This window comes from Phalacrocorax aristotelis, chromosome 5 (assembly GCF_949628215.1).
Source record: "Phalacrocorax aristotelis chromosome 5, bGulAri2.1, whole genome shotgun sequence".
NCBI classification, from domain to species: Eukaryota; Metazoa; Chordata; class Aves; order Suliformes; family Phalacrocoracidae; genus Phalacrocorax; species Phalacrocorax aristotelis.
In genome coordinates, this window is record NC_134280.1 from 71,074,619 (window position 1) to 71,099,402 (window position 24,784).

Consider the following 24,784-nt stretch of genomic DNA (forward strand, 5'->3'; position numbering starts at 1 on the left):
AAGCGGTTGGAGTCTACGGGGACGATGCGATGCCACAGTCGATTAGGATGGGAACACGTGACCGGCCCCAGCAGCAATAAACAGTGAAGGGTGATAATATCTTAAACAGTTCTGGCTGCTTACAAAGGGTTTGTGCGGTTGCGATACCTTGGCACGCGTATGAACCAGAGCTCCACAACACTCCAAGTCTTAAGGAGATTTTTTTACCAATAAACGAGAAGGTACATCATCTCCCGCCCTGATTTTTGATTTTCACGCTGCCATCCTCAGCACCAGTCCCCCAGGAGCAATTAAAGCTGAGCCGGTGCGTTGCAGGAGGGTTGCCTGGGAAGGACAGCACTGGAAGAGACCTCTGAGAGCGAAGCCCTCCCAGTGCGACTCAGCCAAGCCTGCAGGAGGAAGAAGCAGATGTGCAGGTGGAGTGGCATGGCTGTCCCACCCACACGTGCCCCATTTCCCTTTAACCCAGCAGCGCTCCTATTGCAGAGACCTTCGGTCTCCTGTCACGAGATGCGGAAAGCACCATCGATCCTATCTTACAGAGCTTCACTCTCTCCCCAGGTAAACACACACGTCCTCCCACACCCTTGGGGAGCTGCTGGTGATAACGATGGTTCTCCCCTCCCAGCCAACCCTGCAGATTGACCTTGGGAGGCTAAAGGTCTGCCCGCTCCTTCCCCTGCGCTGCTCTTGATTTCACACAGAGCAGGAAATTTGGAGGATGACTATTATCTTTTCTTCCCTTTTTTTTTTTTTTCTTTTTTTTTAATTTTGTAGGTCTGATTTGGAGCGTGTTCAAGGCACTTGGCAAAGCCACGGAGTGATGTTGGCTGGACCGGGAACACCACTCTGGAAATACTGGCTGCCTTTCCTGCCAGGATGCAGATTCCCCCCGGGACGTACTTTATTTAAGAGTGACCTGCAGCAACACTGTTGGAGAGCCCAAGGGAATCCAGATCAGTTATTGGCCCTTCTGCTATACCCAGGAAAAGGCAGCTCTTCTTACCTTGGAAACTAAAGCAAGAAAACCCCAGAAAACAGATATAAGGAGAGCTGTCAGACCTGGAGCACACATAACTACCTTTTCAATCACCGTTTTTGGTAAAAAGAAGGTTATACCCTGCTCCAAGCCGTAGGTCCAGATGGATCAAGCCTTTGGGAACAAAAAAAAGCACCCAGTGATTTGGTTACGATTTCCAGTGGGCCACGGCCGAGCATCCCGGCACGAACGCCGTCAGGGGAGCAGAGGCTGAAGCAGTCACGCTCTCGAAAATTGTACCTACTTAGAAGTGACGGGAGTTTAAGGAGCAGCGAGGCAGGAGGGCTCTGTGGGTTTGGAGGAACCTTCAGAGCACACTTTGATGCTTTCTGCTTCATCCAGGAAGGAGGCAATATTTGTTCTTAAGGGCTTTTAAAGTAGTTACGGATGTTCCCGCAATCATTGACGCCAAACCCTGACGCCCCTAGTGCAACAGCACTATTACTCATGGGGAAACAGACACACAACTTCCAGGGCTGTTTTGCCAGACAGCGAGGCGTGAAGAAAGCAGTTCTCGGTCTCTGTTCGGTCCTTCCAGGAAGCCCAGTTTCCTCTGCAGCTGAAGGGTTTTTGGAGGCCACGCAGGGAAACCAAAGTGGTGGGGAGCAAACCTGGCCACTGTCCAAGGCAGGGAGGAAGAGGGCTGCATTCAAGGGGAGGAAAAAAAAAAAAAACAACAAACAAACCCAACTGTGGAGCAGAGTCTCCTAACTTGTCTGGAAGCTCATGCTTTGCCTCTTTTCCTTGTCCTGGCTGTTAAACTCACCCCTGGCCCCATCCCATCCACTCTCAAAGCCTGTGCTGCTCCCACCCCCTGCCTCGCATCCAGTCTCTTCTGTGGAGCCCAGGCTTCACCCCAAGAACGAGGCACGTTATGCATGGCTCAGCTTTACTTTCTCTTTTTAGGTTTAATTTTTTTTTTCCCTTCCTTGTAAGAATTAGTTTAATGCTTTCTAGAGCTTCTGCTAACATTTCCTTCCTCCTTTTGGCCGCTGTTTGTGACACCTCTTTGGGGATGTTCATGGGATACAGCAAAGCAGCACTGGCACCGAGAGGAGCAGAGGAGGAAGCCGGGGGTGGCCGAGCACCGGAGCTGGCGAGAGGAACTCCGCGGGTTTACCTGCCTGCTCTGCGGGGCGGTACTGGGCTTGCCACTCCTTCGAGCGAGGCTGAAGGGCAGCTTTCTCACCTCCTGCTCGCTATCTGCCCACTGCCAGGCAGAGGCAGCTCCCTCCCAAGGCAGGCGAGAGTCCCACACGGAAGTCGAGTCCCCACTCGCTTCACATGAGACCTCAGGCGACGGAGCCGGGGAAGGAAACCGCACTCGGCAGCGAACCCCCAGGAGCCTCGCAGCCTGTCCTGCCCGCGGCCCCAGCGGCACCACCTGCCCGGCAGCTCCTCGCAGATCTGCCTGGAGGAGCAAAGGGAGAGGGCGGGAAGGAGAAGGGCTCCCCGCGTCACCATGCAGGTAGGAAACAGCAACTGCTCAGCTCTTCCCAAGGGGCTGCTTTTCAGCACCCCCGAGGCACCTGTAGCTGGGAAGCATGGGGCACTAAGCTCCGACCTCTACGGCCCACATGCTTTCAGCCTTTAAAGTACTCAAAAAATACTATGAAACTCCCGTTCCTCTTTCCAGCAGGCAACCTCATTCCTACCGTGAACGCGCGGCGGGGAAAGTGGTGTGCGCTGCTGGCTCCGCAGCCGGGGAGCGAGGCAGGGCTGAGCCCCACACGCCACCCCGGGGCGCAGCAGGGTCAGGCCGGGGGGGGCCACGCGTGGCCCCACATGTCGGTAGCAGAGTTTGGAGGTGCTGGAGCACAGACCAGAGGAGGGTGGTTTGCACTGAGACCATATCTTTTGCTTGTGTAAACCCAGGCATTGCGTACAGTGGCGGAGGTGACAGCCCCAGCTGTTTCAGGAGCACCTCAAATAAAGCAAGGGGAGAGGGGGACCTGTGAAGTTTTGTTTCTTAGCTTGAAAGAAAAGACATGGTTTTCTTATTCAAAAAGCCAGGCAAACTCCCTAAGATTGGGGCAGCTAGTAAACGTACAGGTGTGCTAGCTGCCTGCTCAATTAAAGATCGTCACATTTCTTGGGAAACTATGAGGTAAGGCAGATGTGCTCTGAGGGAAGCGTTTGTAAGAAACATCCCTGAGATAAAAGCAGTTTGATCATCAGTGTGGGTGATGGGAACCACCCAAACCCTCACCAATCCGCAATTAGAGAGGAAAACAAGGTGCCGGATCCCATCCGTCTCCTTTGCCCAAGTTACTCACGCAGTGCCTACACCCCCAGCCCAAGGGTGCCTGCCAGCATTGCCCGAAGGATCCGGTAACCTCGCTCAGGGCCGCGGGTTACCCGGCCTGCGACAGAGGGACGAGGACCCACCGATACAGCTGGAGAGAAACCAGGCACACTTCAGGGCACGCAAAACCTTTTTTAACATCTAAATTCCTGCTTCTCATTGCGCAGGCTACTTCTCCCACACCTTTGCCCAGCAGGTCTCCAACCATGGGGCAGGAAAGAGGGAAACAGGCACCGTCCTTGATAGCAGGGATTAGAGTCCAGGGTTGCCTCAGGGCCGAGGTGGCCTTGCCTGCACGGGGGGCTGATCTGACTGCCTTCTGCTGGCAGAGCACAGCAGCCATAATCTGGCAGTGTCACTAGACCCCTGGGACCCAAAAAAATAGAGCTGTGGGAGTACTAGTGAGCCGAAGTCCCTGCCTTCGGCAGCGGTGCCTGCGTACAAGCCACATCTGGCCCCAAAAGCAGCCTTTGCCTCACGAGGATGCCAGCAGCCACTGTAATGAATTAAACCTGCTGAAATGCTGCTCTTCCGTCATCACAGGTTTGCAAATCCCCCTCTGCAGCTGAATACAATTTTCATCTGTTACCGCTCTGGCAGCGGATACTGAGAATTGTCTGTGCTAATCCGCAAATAATTCGCAAATTCCTCCCCCGTTTTTCAGTCCTACCCAGAGGCGGTCGCGGTGCCTGCTGAGCGGGTACCAGGCGGTAAATCACGTTGCTATGGGAACACAGAGAAAAGCCAGACCCCGCTACCACGACATCCTTATTCCCCAGAGCTCCGTACACGGGCGGTCTGAGGAGCATCCCCAACGATTCTTAACTGGAAAATTAAAAAGCAACAAGTCTGTCATGGGATTAAAAACAGTGCTTGCTATTTTGGGAGGATGGAGAAGCAGAGGCAGGATCTGGCTGCATCAGGACTGAGAGAGCAGCAGCGTTATGACTGGGAGTGGTGGTGGAGGAAGGATGCTCTGCTGAAGCTCTGCAGGCTCAGCCCCAACACCCTCCCTGTGGGGAAGGCCCTGAGGCACAGGCAGGGGCTGGTACCACCATCAGGGGTCTGGGGGTAAGGCTTCCGATACTCTGGCCCCGCAGCCTGGCTACACAGACCAAGCCTCATGGCTGGATAGGTCCCATTTGCGAGCCTACCTCGGTAATCCCAGCAGCCTCTTCCCCAGGGAACGATGCGCTGGTCAGGATGCTTTGACTCCCGAGCCTGCAGGCGGCAGAGCTGGGAGCCAGCTGGAAACAGAAGCTGCCATGGTAGCAGGCCCACTCACCTCGCCCTGAGCTCCGCTGGGGTCCACGCCAGCAGGACAGCGTGTAGAGGTGCTGACCCCAGTGGCATCTAGGAACACCTTGAAGCCCCCAAGGGTACCCTCCTCCGCGTCGCCGGGGTCACTGGTAGCGCTGGAAGGCTGGCAGCCCCAGCAGGCGATCTCTGCAGGATGAGGCCGGTGCACACGTGGGCTGAGGGAAACCAGCCAGGCAGGAGCGAGACAACGCGACCTGCGGAGGGGCAGTGCCAGACTAGAGCCTGTGCCAGCATCAGAGCATCGGTAGATGGGGCAGGGCCCCGACAGGACTCCTGCTCCCTCCCCCGTGCCCAAAGAGCGGCTCACAGGGAGAGCTGCTGCACCAGCTAGGCGCTTACCCACCGGCGGAGACCAACCCGAGCCAAAACCCAGTTCTCCCACCCCAAAGCCTGCTCAGGGCTTTAGCAGAGCAGAGAACAGAACCACAAACCCCCCTCTACATGGTGGCCTAAACTGGGGCACATTTTAGCAGCGGGAAGTGCTGGTCCTTACCACAACAGCATCCCTGGGGGAGAATATCCCAGTTCTCAAGCCTTTTCACTTTGGCTTTCTGTTGGTCAACCTCCCCATGGCCCTTTTGCTTTAGGGGAAGCCAGGGCAGGATCTGTCAGAGCCTTTCCTCATCCCAGTCTCTCCTGCTCCCATGGCCTCCTTCTGCAGTGAAAGCTTGGGATCCTGATCTTGCATCAGGGCGTGGTTTTACCACCACCGCTCTGCTCCGAAGATTACAGCTGGATGAACTCGTCGGGCTGGCCACTGTTTCAGGTCACAACGTCTTTGGTGGCAATATTAACTGATGGTATCCCCATCCCCTGGCAGCTCCTTCCCGCTTCTGTGCTGCATCACCATGCCCTCGAGACAGGCGGCATAACTGTTTGTGGGGCTGCACTGTGAGTCACGGTGGCGAACTGCAACAACCCTGAAAAATACTGGGTTTAAGACAGCATCTGTTCCCTGCCCCCGTCACAGTACAGCTGCCAGAGCGTGTCTGAAATAAACTCCTTGCATCCACTGGGATGTGAAGCCTGGCGCGCTCTTGCCGACCCATTGAAGGACCGATTGGGCTAAACCCCTAAGAGGGCACTACGGCTGCAAACCCAGGCTGAGATCACATCAGGGAAGCCAGGCGCAGAGGACAGGGACAAAGTGGTTTGAAGCTGATGTGCCCCAGTTCTGGGCACCCACCAGGTCCAGGCCACCCAAGGGTGCTCGCTGCAGCCTCCTTTGGCAGAGGGGCACCCTGGGCTGGGAAATCACGCTGGGCAGAGGGCAGCTGCTGCCACAGGGCCACCCTGTTTGCTCCATGCACCCCCAGAGCCACACCAGATGGGCATCTGAGCATAATTAGACTTAAATCTTGAAGGTGAGCAGCTGCGTTCACCCCTGCGCAGCCTCTCTTGGGAGCTGGTAGCACATGGGAGGGGACCAGGCAGAACATTAGCAGTTCATCTTCCCCTCTCTGCCCCTCGGCCACAGGCTGAGGTATCCCAGGTGGATTCCCAAGAACTCATTTTTCACCTGCTTTGCTGCAGTCTGCAGGGTTGCACAAGCCTCTGACCCCCGTGCCCCACTCTCCCTTTACTGGAATTTGAAATTACCTCCCCCACCCTCACCGAGAGGCTAACGGTGCCCTATCTGAAAGGAACAACTAAAGAGGGGGAAAAGGCTGATTAAAGATTGTAAAAACCACTGTAGCAGGGAGAGTTAAGCGTTGACACTCTTCCAAGTGCAACTCTCAGGGCATCAGGTGAAACAAGAAGAGCAGAGTCCAGAGCAGAGGGAGGGTCTGGGCTTTTTCCTTCCCTCTGGTCTGGCTGCCTTGCGACCCCAGGGTGCCATAAGTGTTGGGCGCTACACCAGTTCAAGAGGGGCTGCACACGCTCGTGGAGCAGCAGTCCCTCCAGGATCCCTAAACACGAAGCCATACTGGGCTCAGGAAGACCCCAAACTGGAGAGCAGGAGCGTGTGGGAGAAGGTTTAGACAAGCCTGCTCATACCTGCCTCCCTGGGCATCCCCTCCTGGCTGCTGGCAGAGGAAAACTGGGCCAGGTAGATCTTGATCTTACGTTGTAGTACAATTTTATCTACACAAGCTCCGTTTTCGTTTGACATGCTGCAAGTACAGCCACCGACACACTCGAGAGCACCTAAACGCCAGGCGGGCTTTGCCGAGGGGCAGGTTTCTGTGCACCACAAGCAGAGCACTGCTCACCTGAGCTCATCCCGGAGCAGGGCAGCTTGATCCCAAAGCCCCCAGCAGGCTCTGATCCAGGGCACAGCGATGCCGCCCGGACGTCAGCAGGGAGAGGTTTGCCCCGTGCCCAGACGCGGGATCCCCCAGGGAGCCCGCTGAAGCCTTCGCTCGTTCTTCTCTTCCACAGGATGAAATTCTGTTGAATCCCTGGGTGAATTCTCATGCTGAAGACACAGACCCATCGGTCCCCCCGGTAAGCTTTGCTCCCTCTGCACTCACAGCAAATCCGGCACAGCTCAAAGAGCGGAGCAGGGCAGCGTCAAGGCAGCAGCTGCCTCAGTTTCCCCATCCCCATTCCCCTGCTCACTTCCCGTTCCCAGGGGGCCTCTACCCAGTCATGACGAAGGCCCAAACCTCTGAGAGGCTGGAGCTGGGAGGGAGAGCTCTCAGCTTGCCCCCCCCCAAATTCCCTGGTGTTTTCTGTGGGCAGGATGACGACAAGTGGGACTTCGTGCTGGTAAGCGGCATCCACAACGCAGGCAGCGAGAAGGAGATCAAGAGGAAGAAGTTCCTGGACGAGCTGAGCAAGAAGGGGTTCACCATCAAGGTGAGGGGCTGTAGGAGGAAAAGGCAGCAGATATTTGCCTGTCTTGCGGTACCCAGGATCCAAGCCTGGTTCGGGCTCCTGCAACCCAGGAGATGGGGGAGATGTGAACCATTGAGCCGATCACTGTATCAGTGCTGGAAAATAAACCACTTGCTCAGCCAGGGGAGATCCCGGCCCCAGGACTCCCATGGCCCCTGGCCCTCGCAGCTCTGCCCCTTTCCCTGCCCCTCCAGCTCTGCCAGCTTTGTTCCAACTGTCCTCCTCTTCCACCCACTAGAAAATTGAGGACAAGAAGCTATTTTATGGGGTCCGTGCTCCAAAACAGATCTTCCAGAAATACCAGCATCTCCTGGGGAACGCCGACGGCCCACTGCAAAACCCCGAAGCCCATCATGACATAGCAGTGACTACCAGGTGGGTGCTGAGCCGGGCTACTGACTTCCAGCATCTTGCACTCCCCTTTCTCCACCCAGGCATCCGTTTTCCCGCTCAGCTCACAGTCGTGCCAGGCTTTTCATTTTCCACAGAAGTCTACCTCCACCTGCCAAGCTGCTGGCTTCTCGCTGTCCACAGCAAGCTCCCCATTTCTTCCCCCCTTCCTTCCCTGGATTTTGGTGCACACCTTCTCCCCTCCCTCCCCTGCTTTCCAGGGCCACACAACACAAGTCTGTAACCCCAGAGCAGCCTTTAACCACAGTTTCTCCTCGCTCAGGATACGGATTGTGAACTTCATCCTGCAGAACACGGTGACGCCCGACCTCGGTAAGGGAACGGGGCCAGCAGGGGTGATGCTCAGCCTGGATCTGCAGCAGGGCTCCTGCCCTGTGGCAGGCATGGGCATCCCAGCTGCCTCGCCACCCCGGGGGAGGATGCAGAGGCAGGGGGAGAAAGCCAGGGCACAGCTCAGACCAGTAAATTTGCTGCTGCATCCAGAGGCTGGGAGATTTGCACTGCAGGAACCAGCAACAGCCCTCACTCCCTTTCCCCAAGCCCCTGACTTCAGCCGCCCACCGCCGCTCTCCTGTGTCCCCAGAAGAGCTCATCTGTCTCTGACGCCCCAGGACGAGCAGGGCAGCAAGGTGCTGGCTTTCTAGCCTTCTCTAAGGACCTGCCTACCTGGCTTGCTCCCAGAGCCAGCCACAATGCAGCCTGCGGCAGCCTGGCAGAGCAGCACAACTGCAAGGATTAGTGCTGATCCCTTTTGAATAGCTCAGCCTCTTCCAGGCATTCATTTCCACCACCCCCCGAAGGCTTCAGAAAATGTTTGGGGTGATTCTGCCTGGCAGGGAGCACGTGGGGTGAGAGCAAAGCTTCACTAATCCTCTCTGTCCTGCTCTGCTACCAGAGAAGCTGCATGACCTGATGAAGAAGAAGGTCTTTGAGGCAATGTTTCCCCTGCACGAGGTGAGGCTGAGCACACGGGTGCCTGGGAGGAAAAGCCACGAGCGGCGTGGGAGCAAGCCTGGGCGGGGGAGACCTTTGGGTAACTGGGGCTGCATCAGGACCTCTCTGGATGAAGGGCACGACAAACCTCCCGACAGCAGCCTGGGGATCAAGGCTGCCCCAATATTCCTGTGTCTGACCAACTTCTCTGCTCTCCAGAAAGAAGAGGTAAGGCAATTCCTAGAGGAGAAATGGGCTCGCTGGAGAGATATATTTTGCCAACAGCCGATTGAAAAGATCAGGTAACACAGGCAGAAGAGGCACAGCAGGTCCTTCTAACCAAGAGGTCCCACCTGAAACCCAGGGAGCTTTACGCCCTTTGCCAGGCCCCCGTGTTTTCTTTTAAATCATTAGTTTGAACCTGGCTGTTCTCACACATATTGGGCTTCTTCTGAAGCCTACAAAGTTCTTACCCTAAGGGCTATGCCTGTGGCACCGAGCTCCATCTGCTAATTTTGCAGTATGAAACAACCCCCGCATCGGCACGGTTTTTAATTAGCCCGTTTCATTCTCAACCATGCACTCCCACGTTCAAAAGAGGGGCGAGGTAGGAACAGAGCATCAGCGCAGCCCATCCAGCCTGAGGCTGAACTTGGGCATTAAGGGCAACAAGGGGCTCCTGTAACCGCATTAAACCTCAGGGAAGAGCGCAGCTCTTCTTTTAAAAGGGGAAGAAAACTAGTGCACCGTGGCCAGGGGAAGGAGGGCAAAAAGAACATGCTACTTCATAAAATTGTCAGTGGGCTCTGTTAGGGAGATGAAACGTTAGAATGGAGATGTGCTCTCCTTCCTTGGATGCTTATTACGGTTTACAAGTGTAGCAGAGGCACTAGGGACTCTCGACGCCTCCGTGGTGCGCAGGGTCAGACGACGCATTTCCAACATCAATGCATCATGACTTCTTGTTATCACAGAAGGATTAAGGGGCCGAGTATGAAATTGGGTGGGTGAGGACTGCTGGGGTTTTTTCTTTGCTTTAAGCAACGGCCAGGGAGCACATCACCACCTTTGACCGCTGGTAGAAAGTTAATTCCTCTGGAGTACAGGAGGGGAAGCAAGGCAATCAGTAGTTGCCATCATTTCTTACCCATGCCTCCAACCCTCTTCCCCACACCAGAAAAGCTGAGATACTGCCACCATAAGAATGAGGTGTGAAAGCACTGCAGGGAGATGGCCGAGCCCAGGAGAACGTGCTCTGGTGTGGGAAACGCCGTGCCCTGCAGCCCCCTCCCCTTCTTCCAGCCCAGCATTTCTAAAACTGTTCTGTAGACGCTGACCGCAACTCGGTCTCTCCACCGTTCCCACCCCTCTCCCCTGGCATCAGTCAGCCTGACCACAGGCAGGCACCCCCCTGCAGTTAGACCCCCGGGCTCCCTTCACAGAAAGGCAGCAGCAGCGCTTGTGGGACCATGCCCGCTTCACGTGGAAGTGAGCGTCAGCAAGACTGGCTCCCCCGGGGCGTGTTAACCAAGCGGGGGGAAGCAAAAACAAAAAAGAAAAACAGAAATAAAACCTCACTCCTTAGTTTGCATCGGTCACCAGGTTGACTAAGAACAGGAGAAGCCTTCTCACAGGCCTCCCGAAAGCCCTGCAGGACAGCGTGCCTTGCACCACGTGGTGTAGACGGAGCCAGCTCCCACAGCCTCCTGTCGCTCTCCATCCCGCGTTCGCCCCTCAGCTGGAGCCCTGCTCTTGGCACCTCTTTGCTGTGCAGCCCCACAGCGACGCCCACGATGCGCGCCCACGATGCGCGCCCACGCGCTCGGAGCGCAGGGAGAGGCAGCCATCCCTCCTCGCTGCTGCTGGAATCGCTGCACGCTCGGGGTTCCTCCAGCCCCTCTACCTCAGCTGGGCTGACTCTCCCAACCCCAGCAAAACCCCCGGGCACACAGACAGCACTGCCCCTCCTGGACCCGATACCTCTTTGGGGGCAGAAGAGCATTTTCTAGTGACCCCTAACGTGGTCTCTTCCACTGGCCACAAACCACACCTCGCCTTTCCTTCTAGGTGCTATTTTGGTGAGAAGGTGGCCTTGTACTTTGCCTGGCTGGGCTGGTACACCTATCTGCTGGGATTCGCTGCAGTGGTGGGACTGGTGGTCTTCGTGGCTGGGATTACTGTTTTCAGTTCCAGCCAGGTGAGGTAAGGCTGTCGGGAACACCAGACGGATGCTGTTCATAAGCCTTTGCTGTGCGCGGGGCTTTGAGCCGCTGTTATTCCCCTTTGCTTCCCTCCACGGCTTCCTCTCTAGCAAGGAGATCTGTGAAGCCAGTAACACCATCATGTGCCCGCTCTGTGACCAGCATTGCCCATTCTGGCTGCTCTCCGACACATGCACCTATGCCAAGGTAGGTAGCCCCCTTCCCCAGGCAGGCTCGAGGCAAAGGGTAGGGAAACCTCCCAGCCTGTGCTGTTCCCACACCTCCAGAAAGAAAAGCCACCCCAGCAAACTGGCTGCAACATGCAGGAAACCTCCACTAACCTCTGTAATAAGGAGGAGGTATAGCCAGATCACGGTCTCCGTCACCACCAAGGGAGAGTTTACCGCTAACAAGCCCCAGCGTCCGCCCCGTTCCTGCATTTTGCCCTCCCGCAGCATCTGTACCCGTCTCGGGGGGAGCAGGGTGGCAAGAGGACCGCTGTGCGCAGGGGCCTCTCCCAGACCCTGAGGTGCCACAGCCCCTGCGCCCCGCTGCCCCCCATCACGCTCTTCCTTGATCGTCTCCAGGTCACTCACATGATCGACAACGAGGGGACAGTCTTGTTTGCCATGTTCATGGCGATCTGGGGTAGGTATCAATGTCCTGGTGCCAGGCACATACAGCTTGCAAGAGGGAGCAGCCCACTGGGGCGTCGGGGGAGAGTAGGTGGCCCCTTTTCTACCACCAACACGGCTTCCCTGTTCAGGGGCTTTTTAGTCCTTACCTCCTCCACTTCCAAGGCCATCAGGTCCCCTTCCAGACAAGGCAAGCGACAAAACCACCCCAGCAATTTCCTTCAGCTCCCCAAACACTCCTTACCTGTCCTGCCTGACAGCTTTTACTCCTTCACCCGCCACCACCTCCCACAAAGCCCCCAACGGCTTCTCTAGCTGGGCTTTTCCAGCAGCTGCCTGTCAGTAGTCGCAGCTGCAGGAAGGAGGGAGCACCAGATCCCTCACCAACCTTCCCAGATTGCTGCATGATCTCTTACCTGCTGTGGAATAAGCACGGCAGACACTGGGCTCTGAGCTGATGCGATCCCATCACCATATTAGCTACCCATCTCATTTGGCTTTGCTAGAGCCCTTTCAGTGACAAACACCACGCAGGTGTGGGCTGGGCAGGTCACGGACACGATCTTCAGTGTCACTGTGGGCTGGTTTACACAGGGGAAAGCTCAGGAAGGTAAATCCAGATTAGCAGATGGAATGGTTGTAAACAGATTTGCAGAGGTGCAGCCACGCTGGGGTGCAGGACAGGATCCCTATTCCACTCGGAAGGTGTATTTTCCATTAATCCAGAGTAACGTGCCATGTAAACACACCCACCGCAGCAGAACAGCCCTGGTGCTTGCTCTGGTTTATGCCAAATCCCCTACAGACACTAGAGCTGGCCTGACTCCCAGGGAAAACTCACCCACACACCTCCTTCCCCATCCCCACGTGGGGCTGGGCACTCAGTGCTGCTGAGATGCTGAAGTGGCTGCCTGCCCTCACGGGCCGAGGGCTGATCCGCCGTCAGGTTGGATGGTAACACGACTATCTACCCCGCTCTGTGCGATGGTGGGGTGACTCTCTCCAGAGCCATCCCCAAGTGTTGCAGCACACTCTCCTTCCCCCCGCAGCCACTGTGTTCCTGGAGCTGTGGAAGAGGCAGAGAGCCACCGTGGTCACTGACTGGGACCTGTACGGGTGGGACGAGGATGAGGTGAGGGTGTCACCTATCCTGCTTAGTCTTCCCTTCTCGGGGCAGCAGTCAGCTGGACCTACAGAAAAGGCACATCACAGGGACCCCTTGCCCAACTCAGTTCTCTGTAGATAGAAATATCTAAAGGAGACAAACAGCGAAGCCAACATCTGGCAGTCCTGGGGGAGACAGAGCCCTCCAGAGTTAGGCAGATGCTAGCCACCTCTCTCCATTGCTAGGCACCACCTGCACAAGGGCTGGAACGCAATCAGGATTGGCCACGCTCTTGTGGGTTGCGTTGCCCATCCTTCTCTGGTGCTACTCATCCCATATGTCCATTAACACATCGACCTCTGGAGTTCCCACTACTTAAGCACAGCTCTGCTGGACCCTTTCTTTCCCCCTTTTTTATTTTAAAGGAGGAGCTGGCCTTGGAGCTGATCAATAATTTGCAGCACGAACCCCGCAAGTACCAGCACTCCTACTTCCGCAGCACCGTCATACTCCTCTTGGTTCTGGTGATGGTATGTGCCAGGGTGAACAACAGGAAGATCTGGTTGAAGGGCACGTGGGCTTTCCTCCTCCTCTCCCTCCTCCGCTGCAAGAGCAGCACCTCAGAGCCTCCTCTTGCTGGAGCAAAGGCAGAAACCAGGTTGCCAGGAGAGGTCTGTGCCCTTTGCAAGGATCCAGGGGCCTCTGTACGCTCACACCTCGCTGTGCTGGTAGGAGAGGCCAGCCACCCTTTGGGGATCTCAGCTGAAGGCTCTGCTCTTGCAGAGGAAGGCAGCGAGTATGAAGGCAGTAGTGACACAGAGGGTAGGAAGAGGCAAACCCTTGATGCCCTCGTTTCTCCCTGTGGGCCAAAGGAGAGTCTAGACAAGTAGCTCAGATGGAGACATCCACCTTACGAACCTCTCATCCTTAGCTGAAGAGCGCTGGCTTGCATTTGCGGCAATGTCCAGATGAATCCTGGTGAAGGGAGGCAGGGTTTGAAGGGCTGGTGGTCCTCAGGCGGGATGGAGCACATGCCCTCCATGCACGGCTTCTCACCGCCCCATTGCCCTCCTCCACAGATTGCCGTGCTGATCGGCATCGCCCACGCGCTCGTCATTTACCGGGTGATAGCGGTGGCTCTCTTCACCCAGAGCGACTTCAGGTTCCTCCGCGAGCAGGCCAACACGATGGCGGTGATGACAGGGGCCGTGCTGCACTACATCACCATTGTCATCATGACCAAGGTGCGGGGTGAGACGTGGGCGGGCAGCAGGTCTTCCTGCTTTCCCACCAACAACCCTTCCCTCTCATTTCATACCTCTCTCCTGCAGGTCAACAGGCGTGTGGCCCTCTACCTCTGTGACCTGGGTAAGGGAAACTGGGGGCTGTCTCCCACCTGCACCCGCAGCGCCGAGCTGCCCAACAGTACCCAGGCACTGCAGCGCAGCACCCTCTTGGTCCCCAAATGCAGCCGGGCTCCTGGCCCCTTCTTCCACCATCACAAAGCACCTGCCGGGCAGCTCCTGCCACGCAGGTCCCCCATGGCAGGCCAGCAGTGACCCCCCATGGCTGAGACCCGGCATGAGCAGGGAGCCTCCACAGCTGCCAGAGCGCTCACAGCATGGTTTTCCTCCCAGCTGAAGGGCCCCTTCTCTCCCAGCTCATGGCTCTGAGGGACCTCCCTGCTTGGCCGGGCTCAGCTCCATCAAAGGGCTCGGGTGAAGGGCAGGGAAGGCTTCACAAGGGACACCCTTCCAACCTTCAAAGAGCTGCTGTGGCATCTGAGGGGGGTGAGGGCAAGGTCCCACCAGTCTGCGACTGAGCCCCTGGGCCTTGCTCCTTTCCCCAGAGAAACCACGGACCTTCTCCCAGCGTGAGAACAACTTCACCATGAAGATCTTCACCTTCCAGTTCTTCACAAACTTCTCCTCGCTCATCTACATCGCCTTTTTCCTGGGACGGTGAGTGGTGGCTGGGGGCCCAGAGGGGAGCCTGGGTTTGGGGCATACATCCCCAACTCTCCCCAGGGTCTAGGGACAGCCCAGTCCCTCCACCCTCCCTGCCAAGCACAGGGACCCCATTTGGGATGTCAGGAGGGCCATGACTCTTCCCCATGGGCACGGTGGTTGGGGGAAGCCCCTTGCCTCTCCACCAGCGCCTGGAGGATGTCGCCCTCCATCCTGCACCTGGATGTTCATCCAACGAGGGTCAGCAGTGGGGCTCAACAGATATCGCTGGCTTTGCTTCCTTGCTCAGGATCAACGGCCACCCAGGGAACTACGTGCGTGTTGCTGGCAAGTGGAGGCTGGAGGAGGTGAGGGACTTGCCATGAAGCTGTCCAACCCTACACCACAACTCCCCCCCTTCCCTTCCCTGCTGCCCTGCAAGGCTCTGGGAATCTCGGCTTCCTCCTCTAGCACCTGCCTTGGGCAAACAGCCCCTGGGGCAGGCCGCCCTGCTCGCGGGGCACAGCTCCTCTCCTCTTGTCCCTTTGCAGTGCCACCCCAGCGGCTGCATCACCGACCTCTTCATCCAGATGGGCATCATTATGCTGCTGAAGCAGACCATCAGCAGCGTGATGGAGTATCTAGTCCCGTAAGCTTTCCTCCAGCCTGCAGAGAGCTCGCTGGTGCTCCTGCGCGGTCAGGACAGCCTCCCAGCTCTTACAGAGCATAACCTTGGTCTTCAGGCCAAGATTTTCTCCTTTTCCTCCCTCAGGTCTCCAGGGCTGTCGCTGGCAGCGGTTCAGCCCTGCTGCCGTTGCAGGCAGCGGTACAAATCGCTCCCTCCCCTTGCAGGTGGGTAACCCACAAGCTACGCAAGAAGCGGCAGCACCCCAAGAAGAGAAGGATGATGTTAGGAGAGGAGGAGGAGGCTGAGGACCCCTGCAAAAGGCAGTGGCTGAGCAACTATCAACTCAACGAGGTCAACATCTTCAGCTTGTTTGACGAGTTCCTGGAGATGGGTACGTAGGGCAGAGCCACGTGCCCTCCTTGGCTGCAGAGAAGCTGATGCTGGGGAGCCCATATATAGACAAGGGAGAGCTCTGAGGCCCAGCTCCATGACCAGCCCTGCTCCAAGAGCTCTGGCACACCAAGATCATTCCCAAAACAAGGGAGAGCAGGCAACTGTGCTGACCTTGGGCCCCTGCCCAGGACCTTCCTCTCCCCCCAGGAGTGTCAAGGTGATGGCTGTAACCCCAGGGTGGTCCCCCTGCCTGGCTGGCTCAGCCAGTGCCCTGCGGAGCCCCCACAGATCCCCCTCCCCGACAGCCCTGTGAGAGTGGGGGTTCCCCAAGACAGGTCTATCTCCCCCCTTTCACCCCTGCAAAACCCTCTGACACAAGCCACAAAGCAGGACAAACCCAGATAGCGGTCAGGACCTGGTGAGATGTCCCCTCTGCACTGGCTTCACACCAGTGCCCAGCATTTTCCCCCTCCGCAGTGATCCAGTACAGCTTCACCACCATTTTCGTCGCTGCCTTTCCCCTCGCCCCGCTGCTGGCATTCTGCAACAACCTCATTGAGATTCGTCTGGATGCCATCAAGATGATGCGGCTGTGCCGGCGCATGGTGCCCAGGAAGGCCAATGACATCGGTGAGATGGGGCCCGCGGAGCACCCTCCTGCCAGCGCTGCCGCTTGTGCGAGCGGTGCCGGCGTTAAGCCCTTTTCCCCAGCGTGAAACCCTTGAGCATCCCTCTGCCGGGGACTGGCATCACTCCGCCGTGGAGGCGGGAGAGCTGTGGGTTGGGGAAGGAGAAGCAATTTCAGACCCTTGCAGAGGCTGAGGGGCAGCTCGGAGGCCTCCTTCCTTGACCTCTTCTGGCAACACCAAACCTGTTCCTGAGCTGAGGCTTGCTCTGCAACCTTGAGCAGCAGCAGCGAGCTGTCAGAGGGGCCTCACTGACCGCTCTTCCCCGCAGGAATCTGGCTGCAGGTCCTGGAGGCCATCGGCATCCTGGCCGTCATCGGGAACGGGCTGGTGATCGCCATCACGTCCGACTTCATTCCCATGCAGGTCTACAAGTACACATACAGCCCCTGCATGACAGAAAACAGCACTGGCGTGGAGTGAGTGCTGCCAGTCAGCTGCTCGCAGCCCTGCCTGCAGCATCCCTGCCTGCCCCAGGGCCACCAGTGCAGAAGCACGAGGCAGCGGAGCAGTCCCCACAGTGGGGTGGGGGGAACGGGGAACAGGGGAGGGTTTTCCAGATGGCATCGTGTTCAGCATTCCAGCTGGCCTCCCGATCACATCATCCCCACGGTGGGTAATCTGGTACCCCTGAATGGAGAGAGCACCATGTAACGTTGGAGAGCTGCAGGACTGCCCGGGTACCTGCCCACACTCTCTCCTGCCCTCCCCCTGTTCTTCCAAGCCTTGGTTCACTGGCCAAGTTCACTTGAACTGGACAGAAGTCTCACAGACAGTCATTTCCCCCGGGCTTTGTAAAAATGGGTAGCTAGGGAGGGGAGGGAGAGCCCCAGATGGGTGCTGGCTTTGCCAAAATGGGAGGCTACAGCCTGTGCTCAACCATACCACTAGTCACCTGAGAGCCCACACACCAGGGAAACCATAGAAATGAAAGCTGCACACAGGCAGGCTTTGTAGATATCGGAGGCCTTTGAGTCCCCTAGAAGACACAAGAGCTGCAGCTTTTGGTTAGGGCATGCCGCAGCCCCCCAGCACGGCCGTGAAGCAGGAGCACCCCGCTTCACCGCTGGGCCAGTCTGCACAGACACGGTCTTTCCCCTCCCGGCAGCTGCTCGACCGGCTACATCAACCACAGCCTCTCCATCTTCCGCGTTCAGGACTTCGAGCCAGACACAAAGGTGCCCAAAACGCTGCCAGGCTTTGCTGGGGACGAGATCACGATCACGGAGTGCAGGTAACAGCAGCCCGCGGCCGTGGCACAGGCAGGCGGCAGAGCGGGGCTTGGAGGCAGCTGCTGGGGCCCCCACGGACCCCCACGGAGGGAGCCGAGGCAGGGCACGACACCTGGCACGGGGGGAGCCTGGCCCGGCACCGATGCGGCTGTGCTGCAGGTACCGGGATTACAGGAACGACAACGACTACAGCTACACGGTCCAGTTCTGGCACATCTTCGCAGCCCGGCTTGCCTTCCTCATCCTCTTTGAGGTGAGAACCTGGGGAGGCAGGAGGAGGTGGGGGCAATCGGGGGGGGACGATGGCGGGGGGAAACGGGCTGGGTCTGTGCCACTCGCGTGGGCCACGTTAACCGCCCCGGGGAGCTCCTCGCTGCCCGCGGCGGCTCCCTTTGCTTTCCACAGCACGTGGCTCTGTGCATCAAGCTGATCGCAGCCTGGTACGTCCCTGATGTCCCTCAGTCGGTTAAGAATAAATTGCTGGAGAGGAAACACAGCAACCTTCGTAAAGAACTGAGGTGAGCGATGCCCCAGGAGGTGCAAGGGGCGTCTGTGCTCAGGCAGCACAGCTTCCAGCAGGGACGCGCCTGGCTGCAGGGCCCATCCGCTCCAGAGCCCCACGGCCGGGCTAACACTCACCACCACAGGCACGGGGAAGGCAGGGCTGTGAGCTCCTACGCTCAGGGCAGCCCCTCCGTCACCCTTTGCAGGGTAACTTCTCCCCCAGCTTTCAGCCTAGGCTCTACTACCCCTTATTTTAAGATGTGCTGCGTTAGCCATAAATGAGGAACCACCTCCCTCACTAGCCCAGGTGCCTGGCTTTTAGGCACTCAAGGCCAGTGAAATGAGCCCCACCTGAGGCAATTCAATACTAGAGCTCACCAGGGAAGGGTCTGGCTTTGGCTTTCCTTTCAGAAAAAGAAAAGCTCCGAGTAAAAACAAGGAGCAATTTTGCCCAAATTCTCCTTTTAAACTTTTTTTTTTTTTTAAAAAAAGGTAGTATTTCAGCTGGAAACAGAACCAATGTAGCTGAGAGCCATAGGCTGGGCCGCCCTGGTGCTGCTGTCCTTCATGGACTGAGCCTCGCTTTGGAGAAGGGCTCAGCCTGCCCCCCTCCACTGCCACCGTGTCCCCTCTGCCACCCCACCCCGGTGCCACCCCAAACTGTGGCAGAGGTGAGCGGGGCTCGGGAAGCACCGCGCTGCCACAGTTCAGCTCTCAGGCTCTGGCTTCCCACTGATGGAGGGATTTCCCAAAAACAGCATGCCAGTCTTGCTCTATTTATTTTTGGCAAAAGGCCCCGCTCCCACTCCGAATATTTTTCCACACCTCCCCACTGTTGCCCTATTCGGTCAGTTCCCTTCCACAACGTCCCTCTCCTTTCTCCTCTAGCATGACGGTGGACTCCACCGATGTGTAGCCACCGCTCACCGAGGAGAATATGAAACACGGACTTGAGCCCCCCCCCTCCCCAGCTTGGCGGTGCCGCAGGTGCGGGACAACCACCGCAGCGCCGCCCGCGGAGACGGGCCACGTCCCCCGGCTCTGACCGAGCTTTAACTGGGAAGTGACAATGTGAGAGTGGCTTCGCAGGAGCAGGATGGCTTCTGACTCGCACGGCCGTGAGGAGGAAGAAAGCCGTGGCAGGGCCGGGGATGGTGCTTCCCAGCACGCCGAGTCACTGGGGAAGAGCTTCGGCACTGCGGATGAACCACGGCGCAGCACCCAGCTGCCGTCGGGCGAGCACGAGACTGGTCTGCAGGAGGTGACCTGGCTTCCTCATCAATCACGGCCTTAACGTGCAACTTGGTGTCACCAGAAAAGCCAGTTCCCTCGTTCCAGCTCTTTTTTTGCACTTTGGCCCTTTTTTCCTTTGCCTTCAGTGACCTCCCTGCTCTTGCACCACTAGGAAGCTTGAGTCCTTCCTCCTTCACCACAGCCAGCACATTCCTCCTCTTGGCACAACTGCCGCGTGGCTGCAGCTCCATCCCGCAGTTCCCACGGACGCTAGAAAAACGCAGTTGTTAGCCTGTTTTTCTCTGGGCTCTGCCCAGCCTCTGCATCTGCCCTAAGCGCGGCCGACAGTTGTGCCTGGCTCAACTACCACGAGCAAAATGGTGAATAAACGTAACACCTGCATGGCCGCAAGCGGCCAGACCTCCAGCTGCCGTTGAGGCACTGTAGTCACACTGGTATCATTCCTGCCTCCCTCCTGTGCCATCCACATCACCCAAAGAAATCGCACCCCAACCCTTTTTTTGTCTTAGCATGGATAACGGAAGAAGGCTGGAGCTGAAGCCCCTGCGCATAGCCGGTAGCTAGGGCTGAGGGCGGGTGCTGCCTGGTGAGTCACAAGAAGTTAGCACTTTGGCCATGCACAGTTGGAAAACAACCTGTTAAATGTGCTGGGGTAACAGAAATACCAAACTACACAGAAAATCCTGAGTGTTAGGGCTAGCAAGGATTATCTCTCACTCCAAAACACGACCTGCTGGCCTAAACCTAAGCCCCAAGGGCCTGGTATTTCTCCCCCTCTTCCCTTAGAGCCCTGCAGCACTGGGTGGGGCCGCCCCCTCCTCCCTACACTGCAGACAGAAGGGGTTTGCCTGCAGCAGGGAGCCAGGGTTACATCCCACGGCTGCACTGGTGTCACAGCCAACACCACGACTTTTCTAACATATGCACGTTCCCGGCCTCGTTTACTGACGCGAGGCAGGGTTCTTTGTGCTTAAGGAGCAAAGTCTTAGCTCATTGCTGCCCAGGAATGATAACGTGTTTGAGGGCATGTTATCAAGCCCCCAAACACGTGACTCTTCACTTGGCATGGAGTGCAGAAACAGCCCTTTGATGCCCCATGAGATTCCCCACACACGTTATATCAGGCCCACGCAGCCTTGCTGAGCTGGGTTTGCAAATGTAGAGCGAAAAAGCTTTTCTCTTAATTTTTCCTAATTTCAGCTAATGAGGAAGGCAGGAGCATGGGACAGGTAACAGTGGCTTGGCTTCCAGCTTTCTTGTGGTCCTTGTAAACCATAACCAGAGCATTTCAAAGCTTTAGAGTCTTTTTTTCTTTGTAAGAACTGGAAACTTTTAACTGGTTTGTAAGTTTAACCTCAAGCTCCACCCTTTCATCCCCTCTCCATAAAATGGCAATAGGTGCCTCCCTGTGTTGGAGCTGAATTGTGGGGATAAACTGAATGAAACATGGGATTGACAAGGGTGCCACAGCGTGTGTGCACTTGTATAGCCACCCCACGAGCTCGGAAAGACGCAAATAAGCAAGCATGAGCACCACAGGTCAGGAACAACTATTTCATTAGGGGCTGATTCGTCTCATTCTGTAATTAAAAGCCAGACGGGTCCAAATCCCTGCTGTGGCCAGAGCCACACCGCTGTACAGAAGTCTGCACAGTGATGCTTCTTCCTGTAATGAAACCGGTTCTCGCTGTACACAGTGCTGTGAGCGCCGCGCGTGTTGCAAGAGGCCACATCGCTTTCAGCTCGCTGGAAAGGTCAGAGCAGCCACGCACCTGCAGAGTCCTCGGCCCTGGTTTTAGAGCAAAAAGCCAGCGCCCACTGTGCCTCCTCGGAGAGGAGCAGCGACTGTGATTGAGGGTCTGTCACTAGGTGGCACCTCATCCTGTAGCAATAGTCTCATTTCTGGACCTTGGAAGCAAACCCGGTTTCATATAGTATAGATGGCCTTGGAACACAGTCACCTGGCAGATCAAAGTAGCTTAAATTTAGCTTCAAGCTGTTAAATGCATCCAGAATTGGCTATTAGCGAGCTCACGCTACACAGTAATTTTCATTCACCTGCTAGTTCCCAGGGAGCCATTCGTGCCTCCGCAGCGCACACTCACCTCGGGCTGGGGCGCAGCAGCAGGCAGGACGGGGCCACGAGCCCCAGGCTCTGACGGCGACAGCCTCAGCTCAAGAGGATTTTGACAGGGGACTCAGAGGCAGAGCCAGGGGAGAGCCACCGCCTTCCCCAGACGTGCTGACCCCAGCCACTGCCCGTCTGGCAGGACACAGCTCTGTCGAAGCACAGGGCAGGGTCACAGCTGTTCCGCTGCTGAACCCGTAGCTCTGCGAGTCCCCCGAGGGTCCCACCACAGGCGCTTCCAGGAGGCGGAGGGTGCATCGGGGCCCTGCCCCGTGGCCGAGGCCAGCCGCAGGCAGCGGGGTGACTCTGCTGGAGGCGACACGCCTGAGTCAGTACTGCAGAGAAAGGCACTGGCGTTAACCCGCCCTCAAAACTTCACTCCCAAGAGCGTGGAAAGCCACGAACCACCTAGCAGGGAACTGACACAAGCCGTGCTCTCAGCCCTCTGCCTTGCTTTTTCTTTTTGCCACTGCAGCCAAGATAGCCTCCACTGCTTCTTGCTACCCACAGGAATAATTCTGATGGACAAGAAAGGTTTTATCAGCTCCCAATTTGCTACCAAGCCTCCTCACGCCCTTGCCAACCCCAGGACCTGGGCTTGTTCCTTGGGATCCTTTATCAACCCACAAAGACAAAAGGTGCTTTTGCAGCACGTGCATCAACGTGACTGTGGTATTGTGGGCAACAGAGGAGCCCTCCATGAAAGAGCTGCTTAAATAGCTGCTACCCTGAACGCGCACACAGCTGCCTCGCTGGAGGGCACAGGAGCAAGGGGCCGCTCCCAGAGTACCAGCCCTCCAACAGGGCTCCCTCCACCACCCACCCAGCAGGCCAACAGCACCAATATTTTACAAAATAACCATTTTACATAAAAACCAGTAAGAATTCAGAGTGGAGCATGTTTCTCCATGTGAAAAGGCCCACAGACCTACCTGTGACCTGTACCTGTGCATCTACCTGTACTCGTCACTGGTGATGCTACACCTCGAATGCTGGACTCAGGTTTGGGACAAGAAGGATCTTGAGGTGCTGGAGCATGTCCAGAGAAGGGCAGCGGAGCTGGGGCAGGGTCTGGAGCACAAGTGTGCTGGGGGGCGGCTGAGGGAGCTGGGGGGGTTTAGCCTAGAGAAGAGGAGGCTGAGGGGAGCCCTTCTCGCTCTCTGCAGCTGCCTGAGAGGGGCTGGAGTGAGGGGGGGGGTTGGTCTCTGCTCCCAAGTCACCAGGGACAGGATGAGAGGAAACTGCCTCAGGCTGTGTCAGGGGAGGTTTAGGTTGGATATGAGGGGAAATGTCTTCCCTGCCAGAGCGGTCAGGCCTTGGCACAGGCTGCCCAGAGAGGTGGGGGAGTCACCGTCCCTGGGGGGGTTCAAACATCGTGTAGCCGTGGCACTTGGGGCCATGGTTTAGGAGGCCTGGGGGTGTTGACTTGGGGTTGGACTTGATGATCCAAGTGGTCTTTTCCAGCCTTAATGACTCTATGATTCTGTGATTTGTATACTACACGTGTGAAACAACACACACATACACCTCACCCAGGGACAAGAGGCCCTATCCAGACGAGCACCAGCCACACGCACTCTGTGCCAGCGCTTGCCTTCCTCGCCCCCAAGCTTTGCCCTCGGGTTGGGGGAGGCCCCGGCGCCCCCCGTTTCCACGCCCAGGGTGAAGCCCGGCAGCCGCCCGCGGCGGGCGGTACGGCCCCGGCCCCGGCCCCGCCTGCACCCCGGCAGCAGGGAGCGGCGGCTCGCCGGGGGAGGGCCGCCATCTTCGCGCGGCGCAGGGCACGCTGGGAGCGGTAGTGCCAGGGCCGCAGCCGCGGGGGGCGCCCTGCGGCGGGAGGACTACAGCACCCAGCGTGCACCGCGCGGGGGCGCAGCTTCCGGTCCGGCAGCGGGGCGTTACCGTGGCAACAGCGGGTCGCCAGCCCGAGGGGGGCGGCCGGGAGGCCAGGTCCTGGCGCTTCAGCCGGGCTGCGAGAGTGGTTTGCTGAAAAGAAAAAAGAAAAGAAATGAATAATTAGAAGCGAAAACACGCCCGGCAGGGCAGCGAAGGCCGGCTGTTCCGGGCCCCTGTCTTGCCCCGGGCCAGTGGCCCTGGGCTGCGGCCAACCCCTGCAGGCCCCACAGCACAGCTCGTCTGCAGTGGGGCTATTTCTTTTTTTTTTTTTTTTTTTTTTTTGCAAAGGGGAATTTAGAACCATTTGCTTTCCAAGTCGGGGGCTGTGGAAAGCTGAAGGAGCAATCCCTGGCCGGCTGCTCCCCAGCCACAGTGGGGAGGTGTGGAAGCCACTGCTGAGGAGCCCGGCTAAGGCACCAGGGCCCTGACACCACCCCGAGCCCCTAATCCTGCTTGAGCCGCAGCCTTGCAGGAGGAAAATAGCCGCTTTTCTTCCCTATTTGGCCCCAAAGCACATGCTGGCCGATATTTTTGCTGCTCAGCGGCCGCAGGGCAGGTCGGTTGTTTCTCTCACTCCGGCCGAGGCTGGTTGCAGGATCAGGCGTTGCCGCTGCTGCGAATGCAGCCTGTGCCTGGGGCACACTAGGGCTCTAACTCCCTCCTTGGTAATTATTAGGAGCGATCACCTGCCATTCGCAAGCAGCCACAGCTGGGCCCGGTTCCCCACGACCAGCACCAGCCGGAGGAGGCACCTCATGGGACCTGTTTCAACTTGCAAAGATGCTTTTTAAATCAGGGAGGAGAAGGAAACAGGAGACCCCAAGACGCCCAGCCTCCCCTCACCTCCCACCATCAGTAACCCACCTTAATGAGCCTGAGAGTATCGAGCTTGCTGGTGCTCAGCAAACCGTGGCCCCAAAATCAGGCTCTGCCCCAGGCTCTCCCACAGCGCTGCATTGAACAGACACCCCCAACCCCCCCAGGCACACTCCAGCACAAGCCCCTGGCTGCAGCTGCGGCCCCAGGAGCTGGTATTACCGGTGGCGGCAGGTGCTGGGTGCGGGTTTCGTCCTGCCCCGACACCTCCGTGGGTTTTTCCAGCCATGGAGCGCTGCGGGGGTTTCCTCCTCAGCCACGGGAGCCTTGTGCAACCTGCGTGCGCCCGGCTCCCGGGGGCTGCTGGGGCAGCAGGCTGGGTGGGTTGCCTTCCCCCTCCTTTTTTTCCTTATTCTTTTTTTCTTTTCCCCTCCCTTAAAGCCAGAGTTATTTAATTTTTTCCCCCCACAGGTTCAGGTGGAGACAGAGGTGGAGCAGCAGGAGGGAGGGA

The 24,784-nt window shown here is 57.5% G+C and overlaps 1 protein-coding gene and 1 long non-coding RNA gene across 4 annotated transcripts; one reads left to right on the forward strand and one right to left on the reverse strand.

Annotated features, from left to right (window-relative positions):
- The first annotated feature begins 2,333 nt into the window (after positions 1 to 2,333).
- ANO9 (anoctamin 9) lies at positions 2,334 to 19,872 on the forward strand. 3 transcript variants are annotated; one of them, XM_075095313.1, is made up of 24 exons: positions 2,418 to 2,507; positions 7,047 to 7,112; positions 7,350 to 7,466; positions 7,744 to 7,880; positions 8,179 to 8,228; positions 8,812 to 8,870; positions 9,069 to 9,151; positions 10,917 to 11,051; positions 11,161 to 11,257; positions 11,638 to 11,698; positions 12,735 to 12,817; positions 13,216 to 13,320; positions 13,870 to 14,034; positions 14,122 to 14,158; positions 14,640 to 14,751; positions 15,047 to 15,104; positions 15,288 to 15,385; positions 15,589 to 15,755; positions 16,235 to 16,387; positions 16,715 to 16,862; positions 17,552 to 17,677; positions 17,835 to 17,928; positions 18,081 to 18,193; positions 19,068 to 19,872. In XM_075095313.1, exons 1-24 carry the CDS (start codon positions 2,502 to 2,504, stop codon positions 19,093 to 19,095), a joined length of 2,298 nt encoding a protein of 765 aa, XP_074951414.1. In that variant the 5' UTR covers positions 2,418 to 2,501; the 3' UTR covers positions 19,096 to 19,872. The 3 variants fall into 3 exon arrangements, with proteins under 3 accessions (XP_074951412.1, XP_074951414.1, XP_074951413.1); XM_075095311.1 differs by having other exon boundaries at positions 2,334 to 2,507; positions 8,812 to 9,151; XM_075095312.1 differs by having other exon boundaries at positions 13,870 to 14,158; positions 19,068 to 19,857.
- Positions 19,873 to 20,974: 1,102 nt separating this feature from the next.
- On the reverse strand, positions 20,975 to 24,748 carry LOC142058140 (uncharacterized). Its single transcript, XR_012660864.1, has 4 exons — positions 24,496 to 24,748; positions 23,464 to 23,547; positions 21,539 to 21,896; positions 20,975 to 21,394 (listed from the first exon to the last, which is right to left on the reverse strand). It is a non-coding gene; the product is annotated as an uncharacterized LOC142058140 (long non-coding RNA).
- Between the last annotated feature and the right edge of the window lie 36 nt (positions 24,749 to 24,784).

Excerpts from the sequence above, each read along its gene's own strand:
- ANO9 (XM_075095311.1), top strand. Across the intron at positions 14,159-14,639 it reads CCTCTACCTCTGTGACCTGG|AGAAACCACGGACCTTCTCC; the intron begins GTAAGGGAAACT and ends TCCTTTCCCCAG. Across the intron at positions 14,752-15,046 it reads ATCGCCTTTTTCCTGGGACG|GATCAACGGCCACCCAGGGA; the intron begins GTGAGTGGTGGC and ends TTCCTTGCTCAG.